Source organism: Aulonocara sp. 'chitande type north' Nkhata Bay, linkage group LG7 (assembly GCF_057382095.1).
Source record: "Aulonocara sp. 'chitande type north' Nkhata Bay isolate Kocher_YH1m ecotype deep benthic linkage group LG7, A_spYH_male_GT1.1, whole genome shotgun sequence".
NCBI lineage: Eukaryota > Metazoa > Chordata > Actinopteri > Cichliformes > Cichlidae > Aulonocara > Aulonocara sp. 'chitande type north' Nkhata Bay.
Window position 1 is genome coordinate 22,525,833 of NC_141350.1, and position 26,274 is coordinate 22,552,106.

At 38.7% G+C, this 26,274-nt stretch overlaps 4 protein-coding genes across 15 annotated transcripts; 1 reads left to right on the forward strand and 3 right to left on the reverse strand.

The window, feature by feature from the left end:
- Window positions 1–22: 22 nt before the first annotated feature.
- Window positions 23–12,690, reverse strand: samm50 (SAMM50 sorting and assembly machinery component). 2 transcript variants are annotated; one of them, XM_086299429.1, is made up of 15 exons: window positions 12,519–12,690; window positions 11,505–11,615; window positions 11,108–11,209; window positions 10,929–11,016; window positions 9,303–9,409; window positions 9,008–9,138; window positions 8,610–8,697; window positions 2,541–2,669; window positions 2,310–2,381; window positions 2,121–2,207; window positions 1,822–1,892; window positions 1,329–1,398; window positions 1,092–1,245; window positions 622–763; window positions 23–205 (listed from the first exon to the last, which is right to left on the reverse strand). In XM_086299429.1, exons 1-15 carry the CDS (start codon window positions 12,537–12,539, stop codon window positions 160–162), a joined length of 1,419 nt encoding a protein of 472 aa, XP_086155555.1. In that variant the 5' UTR covers window positions 12,540–12,690; the 3' UTR covers window positions 23–159. The 2 variants fall into 2 exon arrangements, with proteins under 2 accessions (XP_086155555.1, XP_086155556.1); XM_086299430.1 differs by having other exon boundaries at window positions 1,092–1,238; window positions 1,331–1,398; window positions 12,519–12,689.
- A 126-nt stretch (window positions 12,691–12,816) lies between these two features.
- efcab10 (EF-hand calcium binding domain 10) lies at window positions 12,817–14,359 on the reverse strand. The gene is made up of 4 exons (XM_086299432.1): window positions 14,081–14,359; window positions 13,525–13,689; window positions 13,162–13,252; window positions 12,817–13,063 (listed from the first exon to the last, which is right to left on the reverse strand). The coding sequence occupies exons 1-4, from the start codon at window positions 14,181–14,183 to the stop codon at window positions 13,018–13,020; spliced, it is 405 nt and encodes a 134-aa protein (XP_086155558.1). The 5' UTR covers window positions 14,184–14,359; the 3' UTR covers window positions 12,817–13,017.
- Window positions 14,360–14,555: 196 nt separating this feature from the next.
- uqcc6 (ubiquinol-cytochrome c reductase complex assembly factor 6) lies at window positions 14,556–18,893 on the reverse strand. Of its 4 annotated transcripts, none has more exons than XM_086299435.1 (3): window positions 18,803–18,893; window positions 17,322–17,453; window positions 14,556–15,879 (listed from the first exon to the last, which is right to left on the reverse strand). In XM_086299435.1, exons 2-3 carry the CDS (start codon window positions 17,427–17,429, stop codon window positions 15,769–15,771), a joined length of 219 nt encoding a protein of 72 aa, XP_086155561.1. In that variant the 5' UTR covers window positions 17,430–17,453; window positions 18,803–18,893; the 3' UTR covers window positions 14,556–15,768. The 4 variants fall into 4 exon arrangements, with proteins under 4 accessions (XP_086155561.1, XP_086155559.1, XP_086155560.1 ...); XM_086299433.1 differs by lacking the exon at window positions 18,803–18,893 and adding an exon at window positions 17,974–18,116; XM_086299434.1 differs by lacking the exon at window positions 18,803–18,893 and adding an exon at window positions 17,974–18,028 and having other exon boundaries at window positions 17,322–17,487.
- tdg.2 (thymine DNA glycosylase, tandem duplicate 2) lies at window positions 18,228–25,411 on the forward strand. Of its 8 annotated transcripts, XR_015130286.1 has the most exons (12): window positions 18,443–18,838; window positions 19,746–20,095; window positions 20,417–20,616; window positions 20,741–20,810; window positions 23,215–23,350; window positions 23,449–23,531; window positions 23,642–23,736; window positions 23,822–23,993; window positions 24,172–24,328; window positions 24,797–24,877; window positions 24,976–25,023; window positions 25,110–25,411. XR_015130286.1 is itself a non-coding variant. In XM_086299431.1 (9 exons), exons 1-9 carry the CDS (start codon window positions 18,750–18,752, stop codon window positions 24,276–24,278), a joined length of 1,302 nt encoding a protein of 433 aa, XP_086155557.1. In that variant the 5' UTR covers window positions 18,443–18,749; the 3' UTR covers window positions 24,279–25,411. The 8 variants fall into 8 exon arrangements, 1 of the variants encoding a protein (XP_086155557.1); XR_015130284.1 differs by having other exon boundaries at window positions 24,797–25,023; XR_015130285.1 differs by having other exon boundaries at window positions 24,976–25,411.
- Window positions 25,412–26,274: the final 863 nt, after the last annotated feature.

Below are 26,274 nucleotides of genomic sequence, written 5' to 3' on the forward strand. Positions count from 1 at the left end.
CTCAAGGTCAGGTCTGTTGACCAGTTGTTTCATTTCTCACTAATGTAATGATAAGAAAACACAGATCACAACAGAAAGTCAGTGCAAATAGTTTTATTGAACTAAACTGGTTGCAACAATTATGTACAAGCAATTATCTGGCAGGAAAGAAATGCAGTTTTATAAGAATCTGATTCCCGCTCCAAACTGGACCCCGTCACATATCCTGCAAAGACAATAAAGAATCATTGAAATGTAATTGAAAGACAATTATTAGCTTATTTCTGTTGCACATCATTACAACTGCAATGTAATACAGATTTTTTTTAAGTAATCCATTTCTTAATTTTCCCATAGCAATGTTCAGACACAGTTTCACACTTGTCAAACTTAGAGTAATAAGTTCTTTAGTGTCACATTTAAACAGATCTGTAATGTACAGTAAATTAATTAGTGACGTTAAAGAAACCACCACTATACTTAATTTGATTGCGGTCAGTTAGAATGTGTTGTTCTTTTCAGACTAAAATTCATCATTCATCATCTATTTACAGTGATTCTATTGGCCTAATATTTCTTTAAAGAAACCGTAAATAAGTCCCAATCAGCTTAGCTTAGACTAGCTGATAAAATTAGCATTACCTGTCTCCACTTTGGACTCCCATGGGAATGCAGTAATTCAGCTCAAGCCTGGCAATGTTCCCCAAGCGCAGCACAATGCCCAGTCCATATGACCAACGTATACATTCAGCCAGTTTCTTCAAATGCGCTTGTGGCCCCTCACCTGAACAAAAATGTACATATGAACCCAACCATATAGGCAAATGCATGTATTCATAATCTGAGCAATACTTGTCCTAACAACATAAAATCCTAATCCGGTCTTGGTAAAAAATAAGCATAAGAGAGAGATAAGATAAGATAAACCTTTATTAGTCCCACACGTGGGAAATTTGTTGCAGAAAGTGGACAGTGCAAAGTTACAGTAGCAAAAATTAAGAAAAACAATGGAATAGGATAGGATAATAAGAATAAGATATTATATACAATAGAATAAAACACTACGTTGTCAGAAGAATTACACATAGTGCTCATCTGTTTTAAAAGCTCACCATAGTTGAGGTTACAAAGGTTCCCGGCATTGAGGAAGAAGTGGGTTCGGAAGAGGTCACCAAAGCCTCCCATGCCTGGTCTGAAGGGTAGAGGGGTGTAGAGGTGGAGGCCTCCAGCCCAGTAGGCTTCTCCCCCCAGGTAGTCACCTGCCATACCAGTAAAGCCAGCACATAACCTTTCAATTAATCATCAAACTTCATTCTGGTTACCAAGCAGCTTATCTGAGATAATGCCTCACCTTCACTCTGTGGGCCCATACTGTACATACTGAAACCCCTGATACTGGTGGGGCCACCAAGATAGAACCTAGAATATCAACAAAGTACAAAACACACAACAAATTTAAATTAAACTGAACTTTATATGTCTTTTGCTAAAGCAATTGGAACAGACTCCAGCCCACCCACAACCCTGAACTGGATAAGTGGAAGAAAACGATTGATGGATGGTTTTAGGGATAAGACTAGACAGTTTAAATTTTTGAGCCACACCAGAGTCAGACAGTCATTAAGGGAGGCAGATAAATCTGCTTTGAATTAGTAGAAAAAGATCCTATTTGTAACTACAGACACCACCCAAGTTTCCCATTATAAAAAGTGGTCTTTTAAAGATTTAAATGCTAACCATTATAGATGTTGGACAGCAACATCACTTTCAACAGCCTAATTTACAAAGCTCTAGGACCATCAAACCTCTGGTTAGTAATGCCAGTGTGCTGTGAGTTTTTACCTGTCTGCTATACTTGTCGGCTTATCACCAATGGGTAGAAGCAAACCACCCCACAATGAGGCAGAAAGGACCTGAGGGAAAAATTCAGTGTTTAGTCAAGCTGAATCAGCAAAAAGAGGCCAGCCGTTAACAGGCCATTTTTTCCATTACTTTATTATTGGACATCAATAATCATTAATCATATATAGTCAATGAATTGGCTAGTAAAGCTATCTAATCAGCACAACAGCCTTTTTAACAGGCTAATTTTAGGGAAGATTTTGTGGCAACTGACTGAAATGTAAAATGAAAAATCTCACTGAGTCCCAGAAGAGTGTTTTGTTGAGCTGGATCTCAAAGTCTTCCTTTAAGAAACTGGCATCTCCCCCAGTGTAACCAGCAAGTTCCTACACAACCACCAAACAAAATGTCAAGCTTGTGTATGATAATAGTCACTAACTTTCTACATAGCATTTAAAATAGATCTAATTTAGTGGTGAACAACAAACCTGATGGATCTTCAACAGACCACCCTTCCTGGGAAGGATGGAGGAGTTTCTGGTGTCAATCACCATACCATGCTGCAATTCAAAACATCATATTTGCAGGTTTATTTCCATGGAGCCTTTGAGAAAATTCAGGCTTTTTCCACTTTTCAAAATAAGCATTTAACTTCACTGTAACCTCACTGTAAAACAAATAAATTTTAATTTAAAAACAAAAAACAAACAGAGAAATACCGAGAGTGAGGACTTCAGAGAATGGCCGCTCTCCTCCCGTATAGGAAAAGAGGCAGTGCGGGCCAGACAGCCAAGCTCTCTCCATACTCCTTCCCACTTCAGAGTTTGGCTGGTCTTCCACACAGGAAACTATGGGTATTGATAATCAGATGTCATTTAATAACTGTTGTTTGTATAGAATTCAATTCTGTATAACCACAGTCTATACATAAAAGATGGACAATTTGATATCAGCGATTGATTAATGAAAACCCATTGTGAAAGCATTTTTAGTGTTGATTCCTGATTGTTTAGAAACTGGATGAAATGAACGATGGGTGGATCTGATTGAGAAACAAAAGAACAATGACGTCTGAAACGGTAACGACTGTCAATCACGCGATGACTGAGACACACCCTAAAGCAGTAAGTAGGGGCTGTAATTTACAAAATGAAAGTCTTGTTGTTTAAAATAAAGACTTCAAACATGTGACTGAGCCTTTGAATTTATCAGGAAATTGTTTACCGAGTGAGCTAAATGGCCCTTTTTCCACTTCTACACAATCTAATCAAACTTCTTTTGGCAAGCAGAGGAGACGCCTGCTACTGGTGATCAGGTTTATGGCTCTTCAGATTTAGCTTGACTTTCCAGAGTTTCCAGAAGCTACATTAATTTTTTTATTAGTGCTGTCAATAGATTAAAAAAATTAACTAATTAATCTCACAATTTTCTGTAATTAATCGTGATTAATCGCAATTACTTGATTGATAGCTGTAATTACACTTTTTCAACTTTATATTTAAGCTTGTAACAGACATTTATGCAATATAATGAAGTCAATGGGGAATAAACACAAAGAATGTATGCTTACACTCAAAGAGAATTTTAATAGTTTTCTTTTAGCACAGGTTCAGTCCTGTGAAATACAATTTAAAAAAAAAAAACTATATATGTATATACACACACACACACACACACACACACACACACACACACACACACACACACACACACACACACACACACACACACACACACACACACACACACACACACACACACACACACAGGGAGTGCAGAATTATTGTTGTATTTTTGAGGAATAATGTTATTATTGAACAACAACCATGTTCTCAGTGAACCCAAAAAACTCATTAATATCAAAGCTGAATGTTTTTGGAAGTAGTTTTTAGTTTGTTTTTAGTTTTAGCTATTTTAGGGGGATATCTGTGTGTGCAGGTGACTATTACTGTGCATAATTATTAGGCAACTTAACAAAAAACAAATATATACCCATTTCAATTATTTATTTTTACCAGTGACACCAATATAACATCTCCACATTCACAAATATACATCTCTGACATTTGTTGTTAAAGACTAGTAGTTAAACATATGCCATTTTATGACCAGTAGTCAATGTAGTAAATTAGCTTAACAGCTGCAGGCCATATATTATCCTTTAGTTCTAATGGTGTGCTATGTATGTAGTTTAGTCTCTATTATACTCTTGAATAAAAGAAACATAATCATTTGTAGTTCATTAGACAAAATGTGCATTACTCTGTATCCTTGATCAGCTGTGAATGTCTGACACTGTTTTCTTGAGAATGTTTTATTGCTGAATCATGTGAAGAAGGCCGTAAGAGGGAGACTAGGTGTCTGGGCAGAAGAGATAAAACCACATTCTTTACCCCCCTTCCAATTTCACACAGAAAGACAGGGAGGCAAGGTCAGGAGCCAGGCTCACTAAGAATTAGAAAAACATGTGAAGATGCAGCTTTTATGACAAAGAGGGGGGCTGGGATTAGCTATAAAAGTCTGTGAAAGTTGCCACCATTTTGAGACATGCTGTCGAACCTCTGCAGGCATCTCTCCCGTCCGGACGTTGTAATGCTCTTATTGTTGAAATGTATGGAAATAAATGATTGTTGATTGAGCATTTATACACCGAGTATTGTCCTTCCTTCAGCCCAAAGATTCAAAGAATTGGGAGAATTCAACACATTCAAAAACAAAACAAAAACAAACCAGCGACCAATATAGCCACCTTTCTTTGCAAGGACACTCAAAAGCCTGCCATCCATGGATTCTGTCAGTGTTTTGATCTGTTCACCATCAACATTGCGTGCAACAGCAACCACAGCCTCCCAGACACTGTTCAGAGAGGTGTACTGTTTTCCCTCCTTGTAAATCTCACATTTGATGATGGACCACAGGTTCTCAATGGGGTTCAGATCAGGGCCCTATTTCAGGAAGCCGGTTTAGTGCAAACTCTGAGTAAGTATACCCTGAGTTAACGAAAACTCTGGGTTTTCGGTTTCACAAAGCGAGTTTAGATTAATTCTGAGTGAGTTACTATGACGACACACTCCGTGAAGCTAACCTGCCCCCTAGCAGGTTTACTTCAACTAACCCTGACGTTCTCCGCCTCTTTGTCAGAAACCTGACTGTAGGAAGTGTCAGACATGGCGTGCTCCTTCCTTGAAGAGCCAGTAGATGCTGAAGCCCAAATTCTCCGCAGAGCTCTCCGCCGGGAGAGAGTGATTAGAGCGCGTTTGGACATTTTATCATTTCCTGATGATTTCCTGTGTGAACGTTACCGTTTTTCAGCACAATCTACAATTTATTTGAATAACATCCTCAGGCCTAATATTGCTCATGTGACACATCGCGGACATCCTCTCAGTTCTGTACATATTATTTGTATCGCACTTCGGTTTTTTGCAAACGGGAGCTTTCTGTATAATATTGGTGACGCTGAGCACGTTTCCAAGGCTACCGTCTGTCGGGCAGTCAGGAATGTTACAGTTGCACTGAAACGTCTCCTGTACTCGTCTGTGGTGTTCCCCGGTCATAGACCCACAAGATTTATCAAAGAGGGATGCCACAAAATTGCAGGTAGCAGGATGAACAAAACTTAATTCATGATGTGGTGATACTTGAACTACTACTTAAATTTTACATTTATTTTCACGGTTCCCAGGCGTGATTGGCTGTATAGATGGCACTCACATTCCAATCATTGCTCCTTCAGTAAATGAAGGAGACTATGTGAACAGGAAGTCTTTCCACAGCATCAATGTACAGGTACATAGTTCCCTGTAGCATTTCAAACTAACAAATTATTTCATTATTAGTAATGGATGCTAATTTGTGTTCTCTGCACTGTGAAGATCATATGTGATGCTGCCAACATTATCACAAATGTGGAAGCCAAGTGGCCAGGCTCTGTGAGTGGTGGTGGTGGAGGAGGACCCCCACCTGTTTTTCGGGCCTCCGCTTTTTTTCTAGTGGCCATAATGGGTCACATTTGAGCATACAGAGTAAGCAAATATGTACTTGTAATGCTCAGATAATTTCAATAAGTGCTTACAGAGGGGAAATTAATGTAGCCTCTAACTGCAATTGATTTACATCGGACAAACAGACCAAGCACTATGGCTCATAATACAATTACACCTTACCTGTTTGGACTATATTTTTATATTTACTTGCTGCCAGGAACGTTTGGGGCCTGTTGGGTTGCACCTGCGCTCACATCACGTCACAAAATAAAATGTATGAAATAAAAAATGAAATAAAATATAATAAAATAACGTGTTAAATGGGTGGAAATCCCTAGATCAATGTTTAAATTAACACTCACGCATTGACTCTGTCGGCTATGTTTTGCCATGCATGCTCCCTTTCTTTTGCAGCTGAGGCTGTGTTACTTTTTTTCTGCAAAATTTGCATGTTATCGGCATATACTGCCATCAGAATTTCGGCCTCAAGCGCTGTAAAATACATTGACCGCGCCTTCTTTCCCTCCGTCTCCATGGTGTCTCGCTTAATCTGTGCTCCACTAATCAGGGCTTTATGTATCCTCGTGCGCGCGCTTAATTTGGGGTTAAAGCAACTCCGCGTTGATTGAACTAATTGTTATCAGCCTTTCTGAAACCGAATATTCCGAGTTGGACAGTTCGGGGTTACTCAACCCTGAGTATCGTTTTTCACTCTGAGTTTTCTAAACCGGCTTCCTGAAATAGGGCCCAGGTGAACGAGGTGGCCATGTCATTAGTTTTTCTTCTTTTATACCCTTTCTTGCCAGCCACGCTGTGGAGTACTTGGACCCGTGTGATGGAGCATTGTCCTGCATGAAAATCATGTTTTTCTTGAAGGATGCAGACTTCTTCCTGTACCACTGCTTGAAGAAGGTGTCTTCCAGAAACTGGCAGTAGGACTGGGAGTTGAGCTTGACTCCATCCTCAACCCGAAAAGGCCCCACAAGCTCATCTTTGATGATACCAGCCCAAACCAGTACTCCACCTCCACCTTGCTGGCGTCTGAGTCGGACTGGAGCTCTCTGCCCTTTACCAATCCAGCCACGGGCCCATCCATCTGGCCCATCAAGACTCACTCTCATTTCATCAGTCCATAAAACCTTAGAAAAACCAGTCTTGAGATATTTCTTGGCCCAGTCTTGACGTTTCAGCTTGTGTGTCTTGTTCAGTGGTGGTCGTCTTTCAGCCTTTCTTACCTTGGCCATGTCTCTGAGTATTGCACACCTTGTGCTTTTGGGCACTCCAGTGATGTTGCAGCTCTGAAATATGGCCAAACTGGTGGCAAGTGGCATCTTGGCAGCTGCACGCTTGACTTTTCTCAGTTCATGGGCAGTTATTTTGCGCCTTGGTTTTTCCACACGCTTCTTGCGACCCTGTTGACTATTTTGAATGAAACGCTTGATTGTTCGATGATCACGCTTCAGAAGCTTTGCAATTTTGAGACTGCTGCATCCCTCTGCAAGATATCTCACTATTTTTGACTTTTCTGAGCCTGTCAAGTCCTTCTTTTGACCCATTTTGCCAAAGGAAAGGACGTTGCCTAATAATTATGCACACCTGATATAGGGTGTTGATGTCATTAGACCACACCCCTTCTCATTACAGAGATGCACATCATCTAATATGCTTAATTGGTAGTAGGCTTTCGAGCCTATACAGCTTGGAGTAAGACAACATGCATGAAGAGGATGATGTGGACAAAATACTCATTTGCCTAATAATTCTGCACTCCCTGTATTTAATATATATATCATTCATTTCTAATCTATATTAATTGCAATTCATTTTGCATGAGCAAACAGACTCGGAAAAAAAGGTAAAATATATGCACTTAACATGTTTACTGAACATCTTGAACATTCATGTTAAAAAAAACATTTATCCACTCTCTCTCTGTGTAACGCTTGGGGAGGCACTTCAAGTCCTTGAAATGAGGAACCAAAGCGCGTGTTCTCAACGACATTAAAAGGTCTGCAGTTTGTTGTAATTCACTTGGCAATTGTTTTAGTCAATATGTCCGAGGTAGACTTTCTGAGCCCCCGATGCTCCGTGAGTGGTTTGTCGCAAGCTGGATGACGTGTTAGCCAAAGTCCTAGCAGCATCCCTGACTAGAGTATGCTTCGCGTCAATGTGATATTTTAAGCTGCAAGTGCTTCAGTAAAAAGAAAATTCCTTCTTGCACAATGTGATTGGTTCAGCTGCCCGTCACTACCAGATTTACTGCCCATTTGCGCGTGTGCGAATGTAACTACTTGGACAAACTGCTAGAAATGTGTGGACAGAAACATTTCAGGAATTTTGAGTCATTCTGCCCTCCATACTCCAGATGCGTTAATAGCATTAAAAAATGTTTATCGTGTTAATCGTGATGGCGGCTTAATCTACGTTAACGCGTTAATTTTGACAGCACCAGTTTTTATATATGTCTATATTTATAATATAGCAGTTTCCTTACAAGTAAAAAAGAATAATGATTAAATAAAGGCCTATGAAATGCTAGAGACAACATATTATCCAAGATATATATATATATATTTATTTTAGATTATGCAAGAAAAGTCCAAACTATGTCTTTGGAGCAATACTGCAACTCAGAAATGAACTTTATGGCTCTTAAAACATTCTTATACTTTCTGGTAGTTTTTCTTAAACTCATCTAATTTGAAATATTACTCAAATGTGTTAATTCATCAAAACCATGTTCAAGAATGTTCCAGTTTAAATAGGTTTAGTTGTACAAAACAGAAATAGGCAGGTATTTACGCTCAGTTCTGCAGATATGCCTCGATCCGTCTCCCGCAGTGAACTCCATGGAAACTGACCTGTGACTTTGTAGACATTCAAAGTGATACTGAAAATGATATGAAAAGTGGAAAACATCAGTACAATAATGCTTTGCAATTACAAAATACACCCACTGAAAGTTACGGCAAAGAGTGCTCAAACATTTACCTACTTAATCCACAATGTCAACAACAGCATAGTGAGGGTACTTACAGCAAGTAGAGAAACACGTATAACATTATGATTTAATACATTTTAAAATATTTAATTTTCTAGACTGAAAAAAATGTAAATTCTACTGTTTAACTTGTTTCTACATTGATATTGGGTGACTCAATACAGGTAATGCCTATGTGCACATCATTTTCATGTCTTACTTGCGTTCAAAGTTTCCTGGTTGGGGTTTGAAGAAAGACAGACCGTATGATGTCTCTTTGGTACCATAGGAGAACTGGAATGTCAGTTTTTCTGCCCGACCCAATACATTGGGTAATTTTAGGCCTAGTACCTGAAATGAAGGAGAATCAACAAACTGATCAGCATTTTCCTAATATTTATAATATTCAAAATACACTGAACTAAACAGCTGCATTAACACACACAGAGAAAAATATACAACACTGCATTACTTTCAGAGAGTGGAAGATGACATAAGCTCTTTTTGGCACTAACCATACTGCCTTCATTGTTTCCAACCATTGTGTTGTAGCTGCCTGTCATACGTCTCAGCTCTGTGACCTCAAAGGTCACATCAAGGCCATTAGGAAGAGCATCCTCCCCTGAAGAGAAAACAAATCAAAATATCTAACTGCTATACATTTACTCAGAAGCAATTACATCAATGCAGTACCAGTAAGGAAGTAGTAGAGTTCTTTCCAGTTACCCGGGTTTGTTTATAAACTTGTATAAACTGATGTGGAGTGTGTGTGAGCAAACTGCAGAAGTGCAACAATTTTTCTGTTGTGTGTCAACATGGTAACCTGCATATTGTAGAGACATGTATTGGCACATTAACCAGCTCCTATAACTCATTTAAACCTTAAGCTGAATCTAGAGACCTGAACCTGAGATCAATGTTGTTTCACTTCATGGACTAAAGGTTTGCCAACTCTAGTTTCCACTTTAAATGTCAGTAGTCTTGGTATTCATATTCTGAATCCAGACAAGTGACAAGGTCAACTTTGGGCCACTGGATGTAAACTGTGAAAGTTGCAGGGTGGTAAAACACTGTTTTCATGTTTGTTACTACACAAGCATGAAAATGTATGTAGAATTAAAAGTATTTCTAGTTCTATACAAGTTAGTTGTGCCTTTTCCAATATGATCTGTAAATTTATGTGTATATCTAGTAACAGCAGAAAATGAACATACAAAAACAGAGCTCTATTGCACAGATTTTGGGGACTAAGCTGTCTTTAACTTTGCTTTAAATATGATGAGATTATCTGTCCTAAGAATAAACTTGTTTTGCATTTACAGAAAGGTGAAAACTGAAGGAAAAACATTGTAATTATGTAGTTATTATGCATTGGTTTTATTTCTCCAGCCCACTTGAGAGCAAATTGGCATGTATATGGCCCATGACCTAAAAGTGAGTTTGAATAATGTATTCAGCATGAACAATAAGATCAATTGTCTGCTATTAGTCAAAACTAACTTGTGTTTATACATTACTGTGACCCAGAAAATTGGCTGGCCATATTTTAAGACAACTGTATTCATAAATACAACATTTCAAAAAGGTTCAGTTACTTTTTCTTGCCACTATATCTCACATGAATAAGCCTGCAATTGGACAGTCATAACTTTTAGATTTATGTGTGGACAACAAGGAAGAGCATGTGAATAGCTGTCTATGGAGTAAATCTGGAATAGTATGGAGAAGAATTTGAACAGATGCACAAAATCTGTGTGTTAATCAGTTAAAAGAATATATTAAAAACACTTACAAAGAAGTATTTAGATGAGACAGGGTGTTAAATACTTAAACTCTAAATTTTGATTGCAGTGGTCAAAGTTTAGTGTCATAACTATTAACATTTAAAGCTTGTGTGCATGTATATATTACACTCTATAACAAAAAGAAATATGATGAGTTAAATAGAGATATGAATGAACAAGCATTTGCTTCCTCCTATGTCTTTTTGAGCAGGACATGGTCAACATTTTTCATCACGAGAATAGGTTGGCTTTCTTCCATTTCTTCTTATACGTTTGAGATAAAGACTTCATTGTAATATGTCTGATATGTAATCATAACAAAGTCATTTTTGAAGACCACACAGTGACTGCCAGTACCTCGTGAGGTGTCGATAACAACTTCAACTTTTCTGAAGATCCCGAGACGCAGAAGCTTCTGTCGCGCTTCATGGGACTTTCGCATAACCTGCACAACAGTTTGAACCATGTGTTACAACTACTCACAACCATAAGCTGAACAGGAAACAATCATTTCACACATATTAATATGTACCTACATCAATCAAGTTCTTTGCCTGGAAAACATCTGAGATTTCATAAGTCAGCAGGTCCTCTTTGGTTCTTCCAAGCCCGTCTATATGCACTTGTTGAACCACAACCTGAAAAACAGAGAAGACAGACGCACAAAAAAATGGTAAAGATCCCAAAGAGAAAAAAATATACATTTATTTATATATTTGTATTTACATAAATGTTATTATTTAGATAAATTGGCTAATTGTAATATATATATAAATAATACTAAATAATATTAAAACAATGATATTGTCAAGAAAACACCTTTTTTAAGAGTTATCAAGCAGAGTGTAATTATAGTGTAAAGATGGGTATTGCAATGTGACAGTGGTAATCAGAGTACGTCCCATTTACAATCTGGCACAGAATAAACCTTACATCTTTATTTTCAAGAACTTCTTGTTTCGGCTCTTGGTCCATCTCCGGAGCATCAATGTCGTCAGCTTGAACTCCTAACTCTGGCCCATGCATGGGCAGAGGGTCTAGGCTCTGCAGGACATAGTAAAATGGATATATTGGATAATTGGATATATAATTACTTCACAGAGTGTTTTACTGAACAAACAAAAATGACTGTGAAATTAATTGTGCATATATGTGAATATGTGCATAGAATCTATTTTATTTTTACAGGGTGATTCAGGCTTGGGGCTCTATATACTGTTGGGGACATTGAGGTCAGGTCTGTGGAAATACTTCTAAAAGGTTAAGGTTTCATAACGGGAATTACAATAATTTACTTTTCTTTTTTTTTAATTTTTAAATTAAAAATAAGTTCTCCATCATTTCCAAAATTCAGATGAAAAAAATCAAAACAAATATTTAAACTACTTACAACCAAAACTGTAAAAAATTTTTTTACAGTTTTGTTGTTGTTATTACTTATTAAAGCAAGTCAGTAAACTGCATCTATCTGGCTCAGTTTTAAAGATATGGTATCATCGATAAAACATGTGAGACACTCGTTATCCTATTCACATATGACCCATTTATTAATAAACCCATACCCGCAGCCCTGTACTAGATAAATACATAAACATAATAAGTACAGCAGTGGGGGGAAAAAAACAACCCTCACTTAAGTTCATTAAGCACACCAAAGCCTTTCAAACTGCAGCAAAAGGAAAGACACCACTAGCATGCTATGAGTCTAAAACACACAGTTGGAATAGCTTCTTAGCATTTTACCGTGGTTAATAAAAAACTACAACTTGTGGCCTGAATGAATCCAGTCTCTGTACAGTGAGCTGAATGCCTGAGCCTTGTTTGTATCTTGTTGAATTACAGTGCAGAGGGCCTCTCACTCCAGCAGCCGCTCTGTCAGATAACTCACTTAAACACAGACACGGAGGTCAAAGTCCCAGCTCGCACGTTTAGCGGAGTTTTGCTTACCCTGGCATGGACGGTACCCATGCTGAGCTCCGCAGGGCGCTGTCCCAGCAAAAACTGACGAAACTTTGAGACGAAAAAGATAAACTAATTTAACCTACAAGTCACCGGAGAAAGGCGAGGGTCCTCCGTATAAGGACGCGGACATGTCACTTCCTGACCACGCCTTCTACCAGTGCGCGTTCAAGACAACCACGACGGATAAAGGGAACGCAGTCAAACTGCAATAAATACAGTCGTTATTCCACAAAAACTGTTTTACTGCGGTTCTAGTGCTAGCAGAAGTACTAACAATCGTGAATATAATGTTAAACATGAACATAGATGTGGATAATGACAGACAGAGGTCATTTCAACAGGCTGTATTGACTACAAACAAAGGCAAAAACAAACCATTAATGCTGTGCCTTTTTTGGTTTGAATTTATTGGTAGATAAAGATACACATTTTAACATTTCAAACTAAACAGTTCAAAGCTGGGCTGGGCAGTAGCCTCAACACTTCACAGCTGTACATAAGTTGCTGAGCACCTCTCCAGACCTTGTGTCCTGTAACAGAAAAATAAGTTAACAATCGCCCTCGCAAAACGCTGCGTATTAAAATTCTGGTAAACACTGTGTTTGTACCACTGCTAAGCTCTACTTACGCTTCTGTTTTGAACGTCTCATGGGATATCCGATCTTCATTTACACCATCGGGACATTCATTGATGTCTTTTATGCCCATCATTGTCAAAGCTGTGGGGATGAATGGTTATTATTATTACAATAACATTTTGCTATATAAAGAATGAATACATTTGCTACATAATTTTGAGGTCTGTGAAGAGAAACAATAAGGGGAGGACGTTCAAACTCGTCACAGAAAGGCCCCAGACTAGATTTGAACCCAGTATCTTTGGGTTGTAAAGCAACAGTGCTTCATTGTTGATTCCTTCATTTTACGTCTCATTCAGCTCCATCCCAAGTATTTAAGGTGTCGCTTCCTGTCCCTGTAGTTCAGCACTCACCTTGTTTGTACTGGACAAAAGAGATGTATTGTTTATTATCAGGGTCCATAATCCTAAAGACTACATCCAGGTTAGAGTCATCGAACAGATTTGGCCCAATCACACCACTCTGTTGAGACAGCTTTAGCTGCTCCAGTTTTTCAATAAGAAACTCCCTGGGTTTCTCTGAAAAAATACACAAGAAACAATGTAAAACAAAACAATCATGGTGGACATATGGTGATGAAAATTAAAAGCAAAATGTTAGTACCATGTTAGAGTAACACAAAACAGACATTTCTCTCAAGAGAAAGAGCAGTTAACCAATGAATATTTTATCTAGCACAAAATAAGTATGTAGAGCAACAAAGGCTATGTCTGCAATATTTTACAGCTGGATTTCAGTTCATTATAATCCCCTGCTCAAAAACTGTTCTGGGTAAACAAACAGGTGTTTTAGTCCTTTAGTTTCCCAGTAAGTACATATGAGCTAACTTTCCAGCTTTTGCAGTAGCTTTTTGTTTTTAGCACAACCGGATGCAGTGCCTGTATAAGAAAAGACCAAATAAGCTCTAACCGGGTCTGTAAAAGAAGAGCATGCTAGTCAGGTTGTCCATAAGCTCGATGAGTTTGTGTTTCTCCAGATAAACAGCTGCGTCTTCCTCCCTCCGCGCCGCCATCTTTTCCCCTTTTGTTTGAACCTGTTGCTATGATACGCAGGTCGGGGTCAGCCTGTGTCCAGGATGTTTTCACTGGGTTGGCACACCGAAACCATGAACAGGGAAGAAAAGATCTGTCTATAAACTATCGAACCTACAATTTAAAAATGTACGGCATGGAGTACAAAGCACGACATCTGCATCCATATAGCGGAGCAGAAGCAGAAAGTAGCACAACACAGAAATACGTAAATAAAGTATGAAGTACTGTTTTTCAGTAAAGTACTTGAGTAAACGTACTAAGTTACATTCCTTCTGTCTTAGCCATATTCTTATCCAACAGTGCTGAGCAATACAAGTACTGGTGACTGTGCTTTTGTTGTGACCACCAGGTTTTTACCACTTTGTAAAGTACTTTATTGTGAAGTTTGTTCTTGGAAAGTGCTACATAAATAAACCTTACTTGCTTATGAACTGGTCAGAAGAGAAGCAGGGCAATAATATTTGATCGGAAGCCAGTCTTCCCATCAAATATGCTGCCTGAAACATTATCTACAATACTTGCATGGTAAAGCCATTTAAACAGCATTTATATAACTATCAACTGAACACGATTAATAAATGTGTAAAAGCTAGGCCCAAATTAAAGTTTTTAAAAAAACCTTTCTCCTCTGGAAATTATAACACCATCTTGGCTTATGTGTAACCCTCTCAGTTATAGTGTCAGTTTGTATTGATAGATAGGAGCTCCCTCAAACAATCAGTGTTGGGGTCTTATTACTTTACTTATGTACTCCTTCGTAAAAAATAATTTGACACTCTACTTCTCTGTAGCACTTATCAATTGAAAGGCATTATTTCCATTGTTATTTAACCTTAACTTAAACTTTACGCCTGCCAACATGTAGGAGTTTAGACTTGTGATCTTAAAAAAAAGGACTGTCAAAAGCTATTTTGATGAAAAGCACTTCAAGCTTGAATACAACAAAAAATGTGATCAAATGAATGCATTGCATGCCACACTATACTAAGAACACTTCATATCCCCCTCCCTAACCAATTACAGTCAACATTAAAAATCATAAGTCTCATGCTGTCATCCAATGAGTGGAACAACTCCCCCGCCCCAAAAAATATCTATTAAATTTTTTTGTTCCAAAAAAGGAAATTGTATGCATTTCAGTTTAAATCACTCTCATGTACCACAAAGTGCTGCCAAAATTCTTGTTTGATGTCTTTTTTTAATTGAAAACATTTTTATCTCCATGGTGGAGGCCATAAACTCTTTCATGACTCCAACTCCCGCTATATGTTTTCATGATTAAAACCTCAGAGTATTTTGCACTTCAACAATGCAAACACATTCAAGAAGGAAGAAGAAATGCAATAACAGCGGGGGGGGGGGGGGGGGGGGGGGGGGAGACAATCCGGATAAGATCCTTAAGATCCCTGATAGCCAATGGTATGGTACTTTATTCTTCTCCTGTTTGTCCCATTAGAAGAAACCACAGAAGATATTTATGTGCAGACATCCCACACATGACATAGTGGGGCTAGTGCTATCCGCTTCTTTCAGTGTCTGTCACACAGAGGATGTAGATCCACATCAGCCGGTATCTCGTTCAGATTTAACCTTCTTTAAGGCTTCTTCTCTGACTTTGTAGCCCTGCAGCTCCGTTCGAAGCTCACCAGGCTTTGGTGGGACGTCTGGTATACTCTGAAAGAGAACAGCAAGCACGTTTAACTCAGCCTGACAGGTGAAAGCTCATTGGTTGGATGCATCTGTGAATACAAACTGCTCACAAATTCCAACCACAATTTCCCTGCATAATATGTCAACTCTAACCAAAGAATCGGACATCAACATACTTCCAGCTGAGAAACAGTGACAGCAGCTTGAGGTGTCTGGGTTGGCAGTGATGCCATTTTTGATGTGATGCTCAGCAGAATGGCTGAGTTGATGGATTTTGAGTGACCACCACAACAGGTAGTAAACGCAAACTTCTCTCACCCCAACCGGTCACAGCAGATGGCCGCCCCTCCCTGAGCCTGGTTCAACCGGAGGTTTCTTCCTGTTAAAAGGGAATTTTTCCTTCCCACTGTCGCCAAAGTGCTTGCTCATAGGGGGTCATATGATTGTTGGGTTTTTCTCTGTATCTATTATTGTACGATCTACTGTACAATATAAAGCGCCTTGAGAAGACTGTTGTTGTGATTTCAACATTATCTTTTTTTCCCACATTAAGGCAACATCAATACAAAGAAAGACTGCAGTCTTCCTTTGAAATCAAAGGAAACAATAAAGATGTACTTTCATATAGTATGGTGGGCCAATGGTAATGTCTTTGTCAGTAAGGAGGCTGTAAAACTGGTCATAACACTGCTCTACAAAAAATATTTTTTGTTTGCTACTTATAACTTCACAACGTCAGCTCTTTATCGATCCGATATAAGCTTACTGATCAGATTTCTGAGATACACGTCACTGACATTCTGAAACTTTTCAATATCAGTGTAATATAATAATAAAACATCTGGAATTTAAAGAATGTACCACCAAAATTGTTTTAAAGATTATTTCTGTTTAATTAAATTCCAAATAAAAAGAAGTCGGTGTGCTCCAAAAAGGTTTAAGGCACTTGCTTATACGCTTGGACCGCACACCCGTCTCTCTCTGCAAGAACAAGCAGTTTATGCTCAGATTAAATTTTCGCTGCTATTGGTTTTCTTTTACTTTGATATTTCTACAAAATCATTTCCCGTGTTCATTGCTGACATCATCAAGATTTCCAGATAAAAAGGAGAGATGAGAATGTAAAAAACTCTGTTAGCCTGCACAAATGCTTCCCATGCTGCTTACTCACTTTCTTTTTGAACTCATCGTCATGCACCAGTTCAGGGATTTCAGGACCAAAGAAAACAACTCCCTGAATTTTGGCTTCACTTTTCTGGTGACCAGAAAACCTAAATCTTGGCATCCTTGATGAAGGTCTCTGCATGGGATAGACTGAAGTGTTTGTTCGACCAGGCCAATGTTTGACAATGTTTTCCCATACTAGACAGTATAGTACAATCCTGGGTCGATTTGGTAAATAGAAGCTTCCAGTTTTGGCCTTTGTTTACTTCTGTTGATACCTAAGGCTTAATTTTGTCCCTCACCAGATCAGGCAGGTAGTATTGATGGACAGCCTGTGCTCCTGCAAACATGGCCAAAACACTGGCTCCTAACATCCGGACGTACCGAGCCCAAGACACCCCAGCTGGCATCTTCACAGACTGATCTGACTCAACCTGGAGGAAAAGATAAGTGACCAGGTTCAAAACACTGGTCAAAAACAGCACACAATATATGAAGAGATAGAAATTAGTATAGATAAACAATACATTTTCAGCTCTCCTTTTCAATCTGGTGCTAAAAATATAAGCATCCCCTTTTCTTCTTAAATAAAACTATAGCTGTCTACTAAAATTAGCACCACTGCCATTTAGTTGAAGATGTTTAAAAACTCAATACAACGCCGGGACGCTGTGCATGCAGCACTGTCAAAGTACTACCATGTAGCTAAAGTATCCCTTTTCATATTACAAATGTATGGCAGACTGCACATATTGTACAGATGCACTGTATATGAATAATTCACACATCCACAGCCGCTATCCATTCACATGATGCTACTGATTAGCCATAAAACACGCTGTTTAAAAACATCCAAACACGGAGACTGTTAACACAGAACTACACTTTAAAACCTTAACTTAATTGTTCCCGTCACAAATAAGTAAATGTCCACAGTCTAAAGCTCATTCTTACTAGCTTAAAGTCAAGTGTCTGTCATTGAGGACCAGAAGCAGATCGTGACGTTTATCTAACTACTGGCAATTCTTTGATAGAGAGTCCTCACTCTGTCTTTTTTTCCATGGACTCTTATTTCCTCTCAATTGTACGATAAATCCGCCTCTGATTTTATGGAGAAGTAATGAGCTTTCCGTAAATAAACCATCTTCGGTTGCAGTACTCTTCTACAGCATAAACTCGTATTGATACACGGCGATAAGTGCCGTCTGTCGCCGCTTAGCGGTAGCTTGCGTTATCTCGCAAAGTTTTAGTACAAGGCTCTATAATAAGTGTTATGTGTCAGATTTCACGAATACAGTTCTAAATGATCTGCAATGTTCTTCTTAGTTTTCTATCGATTATATGACGTCACCGATGCATTTAAAATACTCGTCGAAATCCGATCCCTGCAGTACGCACAGTGACCACAAGGCGGCGGTAAGCATTTCAGCCAACCGGATCAAATCGAAATGTTGAGCGTTTAAATGGTCTTTGTTTTGGGAAGACTCCCAGTCCCTATTTCCTTATTTGAAAGCTAAAGAAATGTATGACAGGTATGTTACTTTACCCATTTACATTTATGTTTGTTAATATTAAATTGCGTTTTTAAAACAACTGTAGAACTTCGAAATCTCGTCAGTTTGCTGTTAGCTAAACCTTCCTGTAGCATCTGCCTTTGTGCCAACAAGCTACTGTGTGCGCTTTACCGCTTACATTTCTCATGTTTATCCATGAGTTTGGCAGCAGAATAAATGTTAATGTATTCAAATAAGTCAACAGTTAAGATGGAAGAAAACCAGTTTACTTCACTGACGGTTCCCTCGGATTATTTTCAGCAGTGGTGAGTTGGTGTTGGAGGTGGCAGGAGGTCTGGGGAAACTTGTCATGTTATCTCCTCGACTCGTTTTCATTTTCATGCATGATGGAGGAAAATAAATGTCATTTGACACTCGACATCATAGCCTACACATTTGTATACTTTATATTTAGGATTGTAGCAACTGATAAGTGTAATTGTGAAGGATAATTGACTACCGTAATCCATGATTCCTGATTAAAGGGAAGTAGGGGTAATTATGTAGGAATAATATGAAACAGAAATACTCTGGATTTAAATTTAGGCATGCAAAAGAAAAACAATACTTGTGCAATCTGAATATCTTGATATATTCTGTTATGTTTGTCTGACTAATTTAAAATATTTTTTCTTACATTTTTAACATACCAGCGCATTATCCAGCATTTATTACACCTTTGTTTGCTACAGGCCTTTTTTTAACTGCACTTGTAAACTTTGTCACCTGTAGAGAGTCACGTCAGTTCACGCAAGGTTAAAATGAATAGTTTACACATTTGGCCTCTGTTTGTCTTTGTATCGTCATATTCTGCAAAAGTATCTTCATTCCATTCTAGTCAACCTTGTGATTATTGTAAAAATACACAATTAGAGGTGCAAAAAGGTTAGTTTTTGTAGGTTGCATCATCAGAAATGATCAGTAAACTAGATAAAAGCAATGAACAATAATTGAGGTGCCTGTTTTACATAAAAAACAGTAAATGAAATGCAGAAAATATGAACTAGTGGATGTCAGCGCATGTGTTTTTGCAAGTATTGTGTCCTGTGTTTAAGTTTTATTCACCCACTTCTCCACACACCACATTTTCCTGATGTACCTGGATCCTGTTTCATGTCCCTTTTTTTTCTTTTCTTTTTTTGCTTAACTTCTTCACGCCCTCATCTCTACTAGGTACCAGTCCAGCCAGCAGTACCCTGAGGTACAGCATGTGGCACCCTATCCCAGCATGGACCATTACACTGAAGGTCCCGTGGATGAGCCTGTCATGGCCGAGCTATCTGTTCACCGGGATCCAAATTTTTATCAGGAACCTTTTTACACGAACTACCTTCCAGCCCCAAATCATTACCCGGAGCAGGTGTCTCAGCAGAACATCAGAGAGCACCAGCAGCACCCAGATCTTGCACTCCTGCACCACCCACGGCATCAACATACACAACACATACAGCATGCTCAACACACACAGCATACACAGCAGCACGGGCCAAGTATTCAGCACCAGCCTTCAGGTCCACCTAAAGGTAATGGAAGATGCTACAATCACAGTAGTTCTTCCCAAGAAGTTTCAGATCTGATGTATTTTAAATATGTGTGCTGCCATTTGTACAAAAAACTACTTTTGCCTTCTGTTTCCCATAGAATAATTTGGAGACATTTAACTACAGTTTAAAGGAATGAGCTGCATATGAACCAGACAAAAGACATCATAAAATACAAATCAAAATTCCTCAATAGGTTGTTCAATATACGTTCTCTGAGATCCTGTCACCTGTATTTTAATTGTCTTTTTTTTATTTGTTTGTTTTTGATTCAGTACTCAATAAATTCCTCTTCTTTCTTAGACGTGACACCAGTGAAGAAGAAGAGAGGTCGACCTCCGAAACAGCAAGCGGAGGATGGTCAGACACGTGAGGAGGACGACGAGGTTGAGGCTGCCAAAAAAGCCAAGAGAGCTCTCAACCGCTTCAACGGCATGTCAGTGGCTGAAGTTATGGCTAAAACACTGCCAGATGTGATTACCTACAATCTCGACATTTTGATAGTGAGTTATTTTGTATTTCCAGTTTTGTTCTGTGTTTTTGTTTTTTGTTCTAATTGTGATTTAGGTTTGTGACATGGCCAACTTGCAGTCTTTAGGTCTTTAATTATTTTGTGTCTCTCCTCAGATTGGAATTAATCCAGGCCTATTGTCAGCTTACAAAGGACATCATTACCCAAACCCAGGGAACCATTTCTGTACGTTTAAATTCAGTTTCATTACCGACTATAATAAATATGAGCCAGTGTTCATTTTCAGTTCTACCCTGTTTGACCCACTCTGGGTGCATTGTCACTATTGTTTTATAGCTAAGGCTTGTTCTAAGAGACCTTAAAGGTGGCCAAGATGCCAATATGATGATGAAATGCAGCTGAATGTTGTAACTTGTCAGGTTTGAATGCAGGCAACAGAATACATCAAATTTTAAAGAGCTTTTCAAAGGTGAATATTGATGTTTAAAGAGTCAGCAAAACATTTATGCAACACTATTTCTGATGTATCCCCCATAGAGTATTAGGATTTGCTAGGTAGGTTTTTCAGAATAAGGGAGTGTCCTTGAAGTTTTTAGATGTATCCACAAAAGTTGATTCTGGACGTTCATCTGGATGTTGCGTTTTCAGTGAAAGAGACGTTTTACCACTCATCTAGGTGACTTCTTCAGTCTCAGCTGACTGCAGGTTTCAACAATCTTATAAAAAGTACATTTGTATAATGACTGAAACTAGCACCACTGAATGAACAATGGGCTGGGAGGTTGGTTCCTTGATCATTAATATGCAAATTCTCATGACCACTGATCAACAACCATTGATCAAAGCTCAGTGATCAAAGACCAGTGATCAATGGTCATGAGTACCATTCACAGAGAGTTGGGGAATGTCTGCAATCACAGCATTGTAAATTGGCGAAAGATGTACCCTTAGGCCCCCTCCTCGATTCAGAGATGGTCTTTCCCTTTTCACGTAAATGGCCTCCTTGACTCCGTGCTCAAACCAGCGTTCCTCCCTGTTCAGGATGTGTGCATCCTCATCATTGAAAGAGTGTCCACTGGCCTGTAGGTGTAAATAGACTACAGAGTCCTGGCCTGACGAGTTAGCTCTTCTGTGTTGTGCCATCCACTTCGCCAGAGGTTGTTTGTTTTCCCTGATGTATAAATCCTGGCAATCCTCCTGCCACTTAACAGCATACGCTATGTTACTCTGTTTGTGTCGGGGGACCCGATCCTTGGGGGGGGGACCAATTTTTGGCACAGCATGTTTTGGGGTTAAAAGCCACAGAGACATGGTGTTTAGAAAAAATGCGTCTCAGTTGTTCCGATACTCCTGACACGTACGAGATCACTACAGGTTTTTGCTTAGGCTGCAGTTGTCCTTCTCTCCTAGATCGGCTGGAGCTTTTTTTTAGGCGCCTTCTCAGCTTTGACAAATGTCCAGCTGGGATAACCACATTTACTCAGGGCCTTCTTGATGTGATGTTCTTCTGCTTCCCTGGCCGCTGTGTCAGTGGGGATGGTGTTTGCTCTGTGTTGCAGTGTCCTGATGACACCCAGTTTATGCTCCAGTGGATGATGAGAGTCAAACCTTAAATACTGATCCATGTGCGTAGGTTTACAGTACACATCAGCTTTTAGATGTCCCCCATTACTGATGGAAATAGAATAGAATAGAATAGAATTCAACTTTATTCTCATTGCACACGTCACAAGTACAAGGCAACGAAATGCAGTCTCACAGTCTAAGAAGAAAATTGCCACTTTTCATATCCTCCCTGGTGAATTTGATGTGTTGGTCCACTGAATTAATGTGATCCATGAATTGTGGTACATCCTGAGATTTGATTTTCACCCAGGTGTCATCCACATATCTGAACCAATGACTTGGTGGTGTTCCAGGGTAGGATAGCATGTACAAATTGGCCACGATGGGTGAAACTGGGGAGCCCATGGCACACCCATGTTTCTGCCAGTAGAACTGACCCTTGTATGTAAAATAGGTGGAATTAAGACAAAGTTCCAAAAGCAAACACACTTGGTCGATGCCGAGAGTGGTTTTGTTGCTGAGTTGGGGGCATCCTGTAATCTCTTACAGACTACATCCAACGCTTCCGTGACTGGGATGCACTTTCTCCGACTGAAAACGCTACGTCCAGATGAACAGAATCAACTTTTGTCGATTTACTTACCTGGATGATTGAGCATGCATCAAGACATTTTTAGATGTAGCTACTTAGAAATATTAGCTATAAAATTTTCTGTTGCTTATTTCAACTTCAGGATGTAAAATATCAACATGGATCATTACTTTAAAATAAATATATTTATATATCTCACCTGAAGTAGCTCCATGCTTGTTCTGCAGGCTTATTGCCTTACAAAGTAGTGTTGATCAGCTATGATCATATGGTATAAAAAACAAACAAACAAACAAACAAACAAACAAAAACAAAAAAAGTAGCAATGTCTGCTGATAACAGTTCTGTAAATTTAGAGCTTCTACAACTGGAAAACATGATTAATCAGGAGGAAAAAAGCTGGTTTGAGTCCAGTGTTGTGCTAGACGGCCACTTGGTTGTTTTTATACTCAGCTCCTCTTTTCTGTCCAGGGAAATGTCTGTTTCTGTCAGGTCTAACTGACCAGCAACTTAACTACATGCATGACCAGAGCCTGCCAGAGAAATACAGCATCGGCTTTACCAATATGGTAGAAAGGACCACACCTGGCAGCAAGGATCTCTCCAGGTAAAGTTAACTAAAGCGACTACAACTAAATGCAAAACAGACAGTTTGTAACTTAAAATAAAATTTGTCCTCTTTTTTTTTTTTTTTTTTGGTCCTAGTAAGGAGATCCGTGAAGGAGGCCGACAGTTACTTGAGAAGCTACAAAAATACAAGCCATTAATAGCAGCGTTTAATGGAAAAGGTAAAATGATGCAAACAATTTTCTTTTTTCCATTTTTGTTGAAGTGTTTTGATACTAGCACTAGCTGATTGATTTTATTTTTTGAAGGTATTTTTGTGTAAATTTCACAGGTATTTATGAAATCTTCTGCAAAGAAACCTTTGGTGTGAAGGCCAAGAACCTTGAGTTTGGACTACAGCCGTACAAAATTCCCAAAACTGAAACGGTAGGTGGAAACAGGAAATGATTTCAACATAAATCTGCTCAGCTATACAAACAACAGACTTCATAGCATTTGATGTTCTTTTCAGGTGTGCTACTTGATGCCGTCATCGAGCCCCCGCTGTGCTCAGTTTCCTCGTGCACAAGATAAGGTGCATTTTTACATCAAGCTGAAGGAACTGAGAGACCAGATGAAAGGCCTGGCACCGAGCCGTGAGGTGGAAGAGACAGAGTACTCTTTTGACCTGCAGCTAGCTAAAGGTAAATATCACAGCTGCACAGTACAGCTGAAACATGAGGCATTCGATTGCTATTCCGTCTTTATCTCAGTTAAATTCAGAAAGGGACCTGCTTAAAAAGATGTGCGTCTTTTCAATTTTCACAGATTTATTTGTCTTAAATAAATCATTGACTCCCTGCTGATGTTTTTGTTCTGCAGAGGATGCTAAAAGGATTGCAATCAAAGAGGAGCAGCTAGATCCAGAGTATGAAAGCTGTAGTGCACTGCATGAAGAAACCAGGCACAGCAACAACTCCTCGAAATAAAAGAGATTCAGGGGAGGAGAAAAAACAAGCCTGCCTACTGGAGCACTCAGGTAGTGTAGTTATCATGTAGTCGGAAGTTGATGAAATGGGACAACTAAACAACTTTTATATAAAAATCTAAGGAGATTTTTATGTACTTCTTCTGGCACTTCCTTTCAGAAAAAGAAAAAAAAATCCAAGTGTGAATTTTAGTAAAATAAAGGTTGGCACATTAGCATTAGTGAACTTTTGTTTGTTTCTTTTACCTAAAGAGAATAATACTCATACAGTGTAGTTTCCCTTCACGGTTTTACTCTGGAACCACATCCCACCTGCAGTAGCTCTGTGCTCCATCAGTGGGGTCTGCCCCACAGCTTGAGAACCACTGGATTAAACAGTTTGGAGCAAATGACATAAAACACATGAAACTTGACAACTTGAGATTGTTTAATCTGTGTGTTTATTCTATCAAAAGTAGCTTACGTGTCCATCCATCCATTGGTTGTTGTTGTTTTTTTTTTTCTGCTTATCCAATTTAGGGTTGGAAGGGGGCTGGAGTCTATCCCAGTCACAGCGAAAAAGGCGGGGTACACCTCGGACAGGTCGCCAGTAAATCACAGGTCTAGAGACAGACAAACTTTCATGCTCAAATTCCCACCTAGGGCCAAATAAGAGTTTTCTTTCAACCTAACCCTTGTCTGTGTTTGGACTGTGAAAGGAAGCTGGAGTACCATAAGAGAACCCAATGCGAGCATGGCGAAAACATGTAAACCCCACACATAAAGGCCCATCCACATTATATGCTCATCAGCTTATAATGATGTGTAACACCTCGGGACATTTGCTCAACAGATACCAAATACCAGCTGACCTAGTAGCCTCACCAAGGATGAGAAGTAACACTGTGAGAGAAGAAGACCTCTGTTCCCCAGACAGTGTCACGCACAAAACAGAAAAGCCCCCACAGCACTCACACATGTGCATGTTTTTGGTGTTATTGTTTTTTAAATACTATTTATTGAATTTTTATTAAACATGTTTCCAGTGACTTATTTTGTATTTTCATAGACTTGTATTTTTTTTGATTTATTGACTGTATACTCTGGAATTTCTAATGTGTAAGTGCAGAGTTATTAAATCTGTAAATTAACGCTGGCGTGTTTCTATTCTCTGATTGTTTGAGTTATCATGAGAAGCTATAAATGTGTTATAACCTATAGGAAAAGAAACACAGTCAAGCATTCATAAAGACTGAATAATGCTTATTTTTGAGTTAAAAAAACATATTTTCAAAGCTTGATGAGAACAGGAGCATTTCATTATTTAGAGTTTCTCTCATGCTTCTTGAAAGCCTTGAATGAAATACTTGCATCAAAATACCTGATTCATGATTTTGTGAGAATTTTGCATTTTTATTTTGCACTGGTCTTTAAAAACACTTGAGTGTGAAAATGTTTAGGCTTCTAAAGGGAATAATGAATCTCATTTTGAAAAGCGGGATAGTCGCTGTTAATTTGCATACAAGTCTCCTAAAAACAAGGTCTTAGCAGGCTAAATTTACTGATTTTTGCATAACTCTTGCATCCAGCATGAATTTAATAATGGAGATAATTAATAACTAATAATAAACAAGAAATGTATGTCAATGTAGTCTTTAAACCTGTAAGATGTAATAAGATGCTGCAATAGTGGTAGCTGAGCTGTTACTACTTTATTGTTATGAATCATCTTATCATTTCTAATTAATTCTGTAAAAACAATGAAACTGTCCTCTTATTTTTCCTTGTTTTGTCATAGCTGTGGGACTGTTAGTTGTAAATAAAATATTTTAATACAGAAATGCTGCACCTAATTGCAAAATTAGGGACTGATGTCAACCAATAGACAGCAACCTCACGGAGTTTAAACCGAGCAGCTCATACCAATCCGAAAATAGGGGCGTGTCGTTTTCATTTCTAACGATTTATACCGTCAAATTTGCATTAAAAACACTATTCTCCGATATGCTTATAAAAAT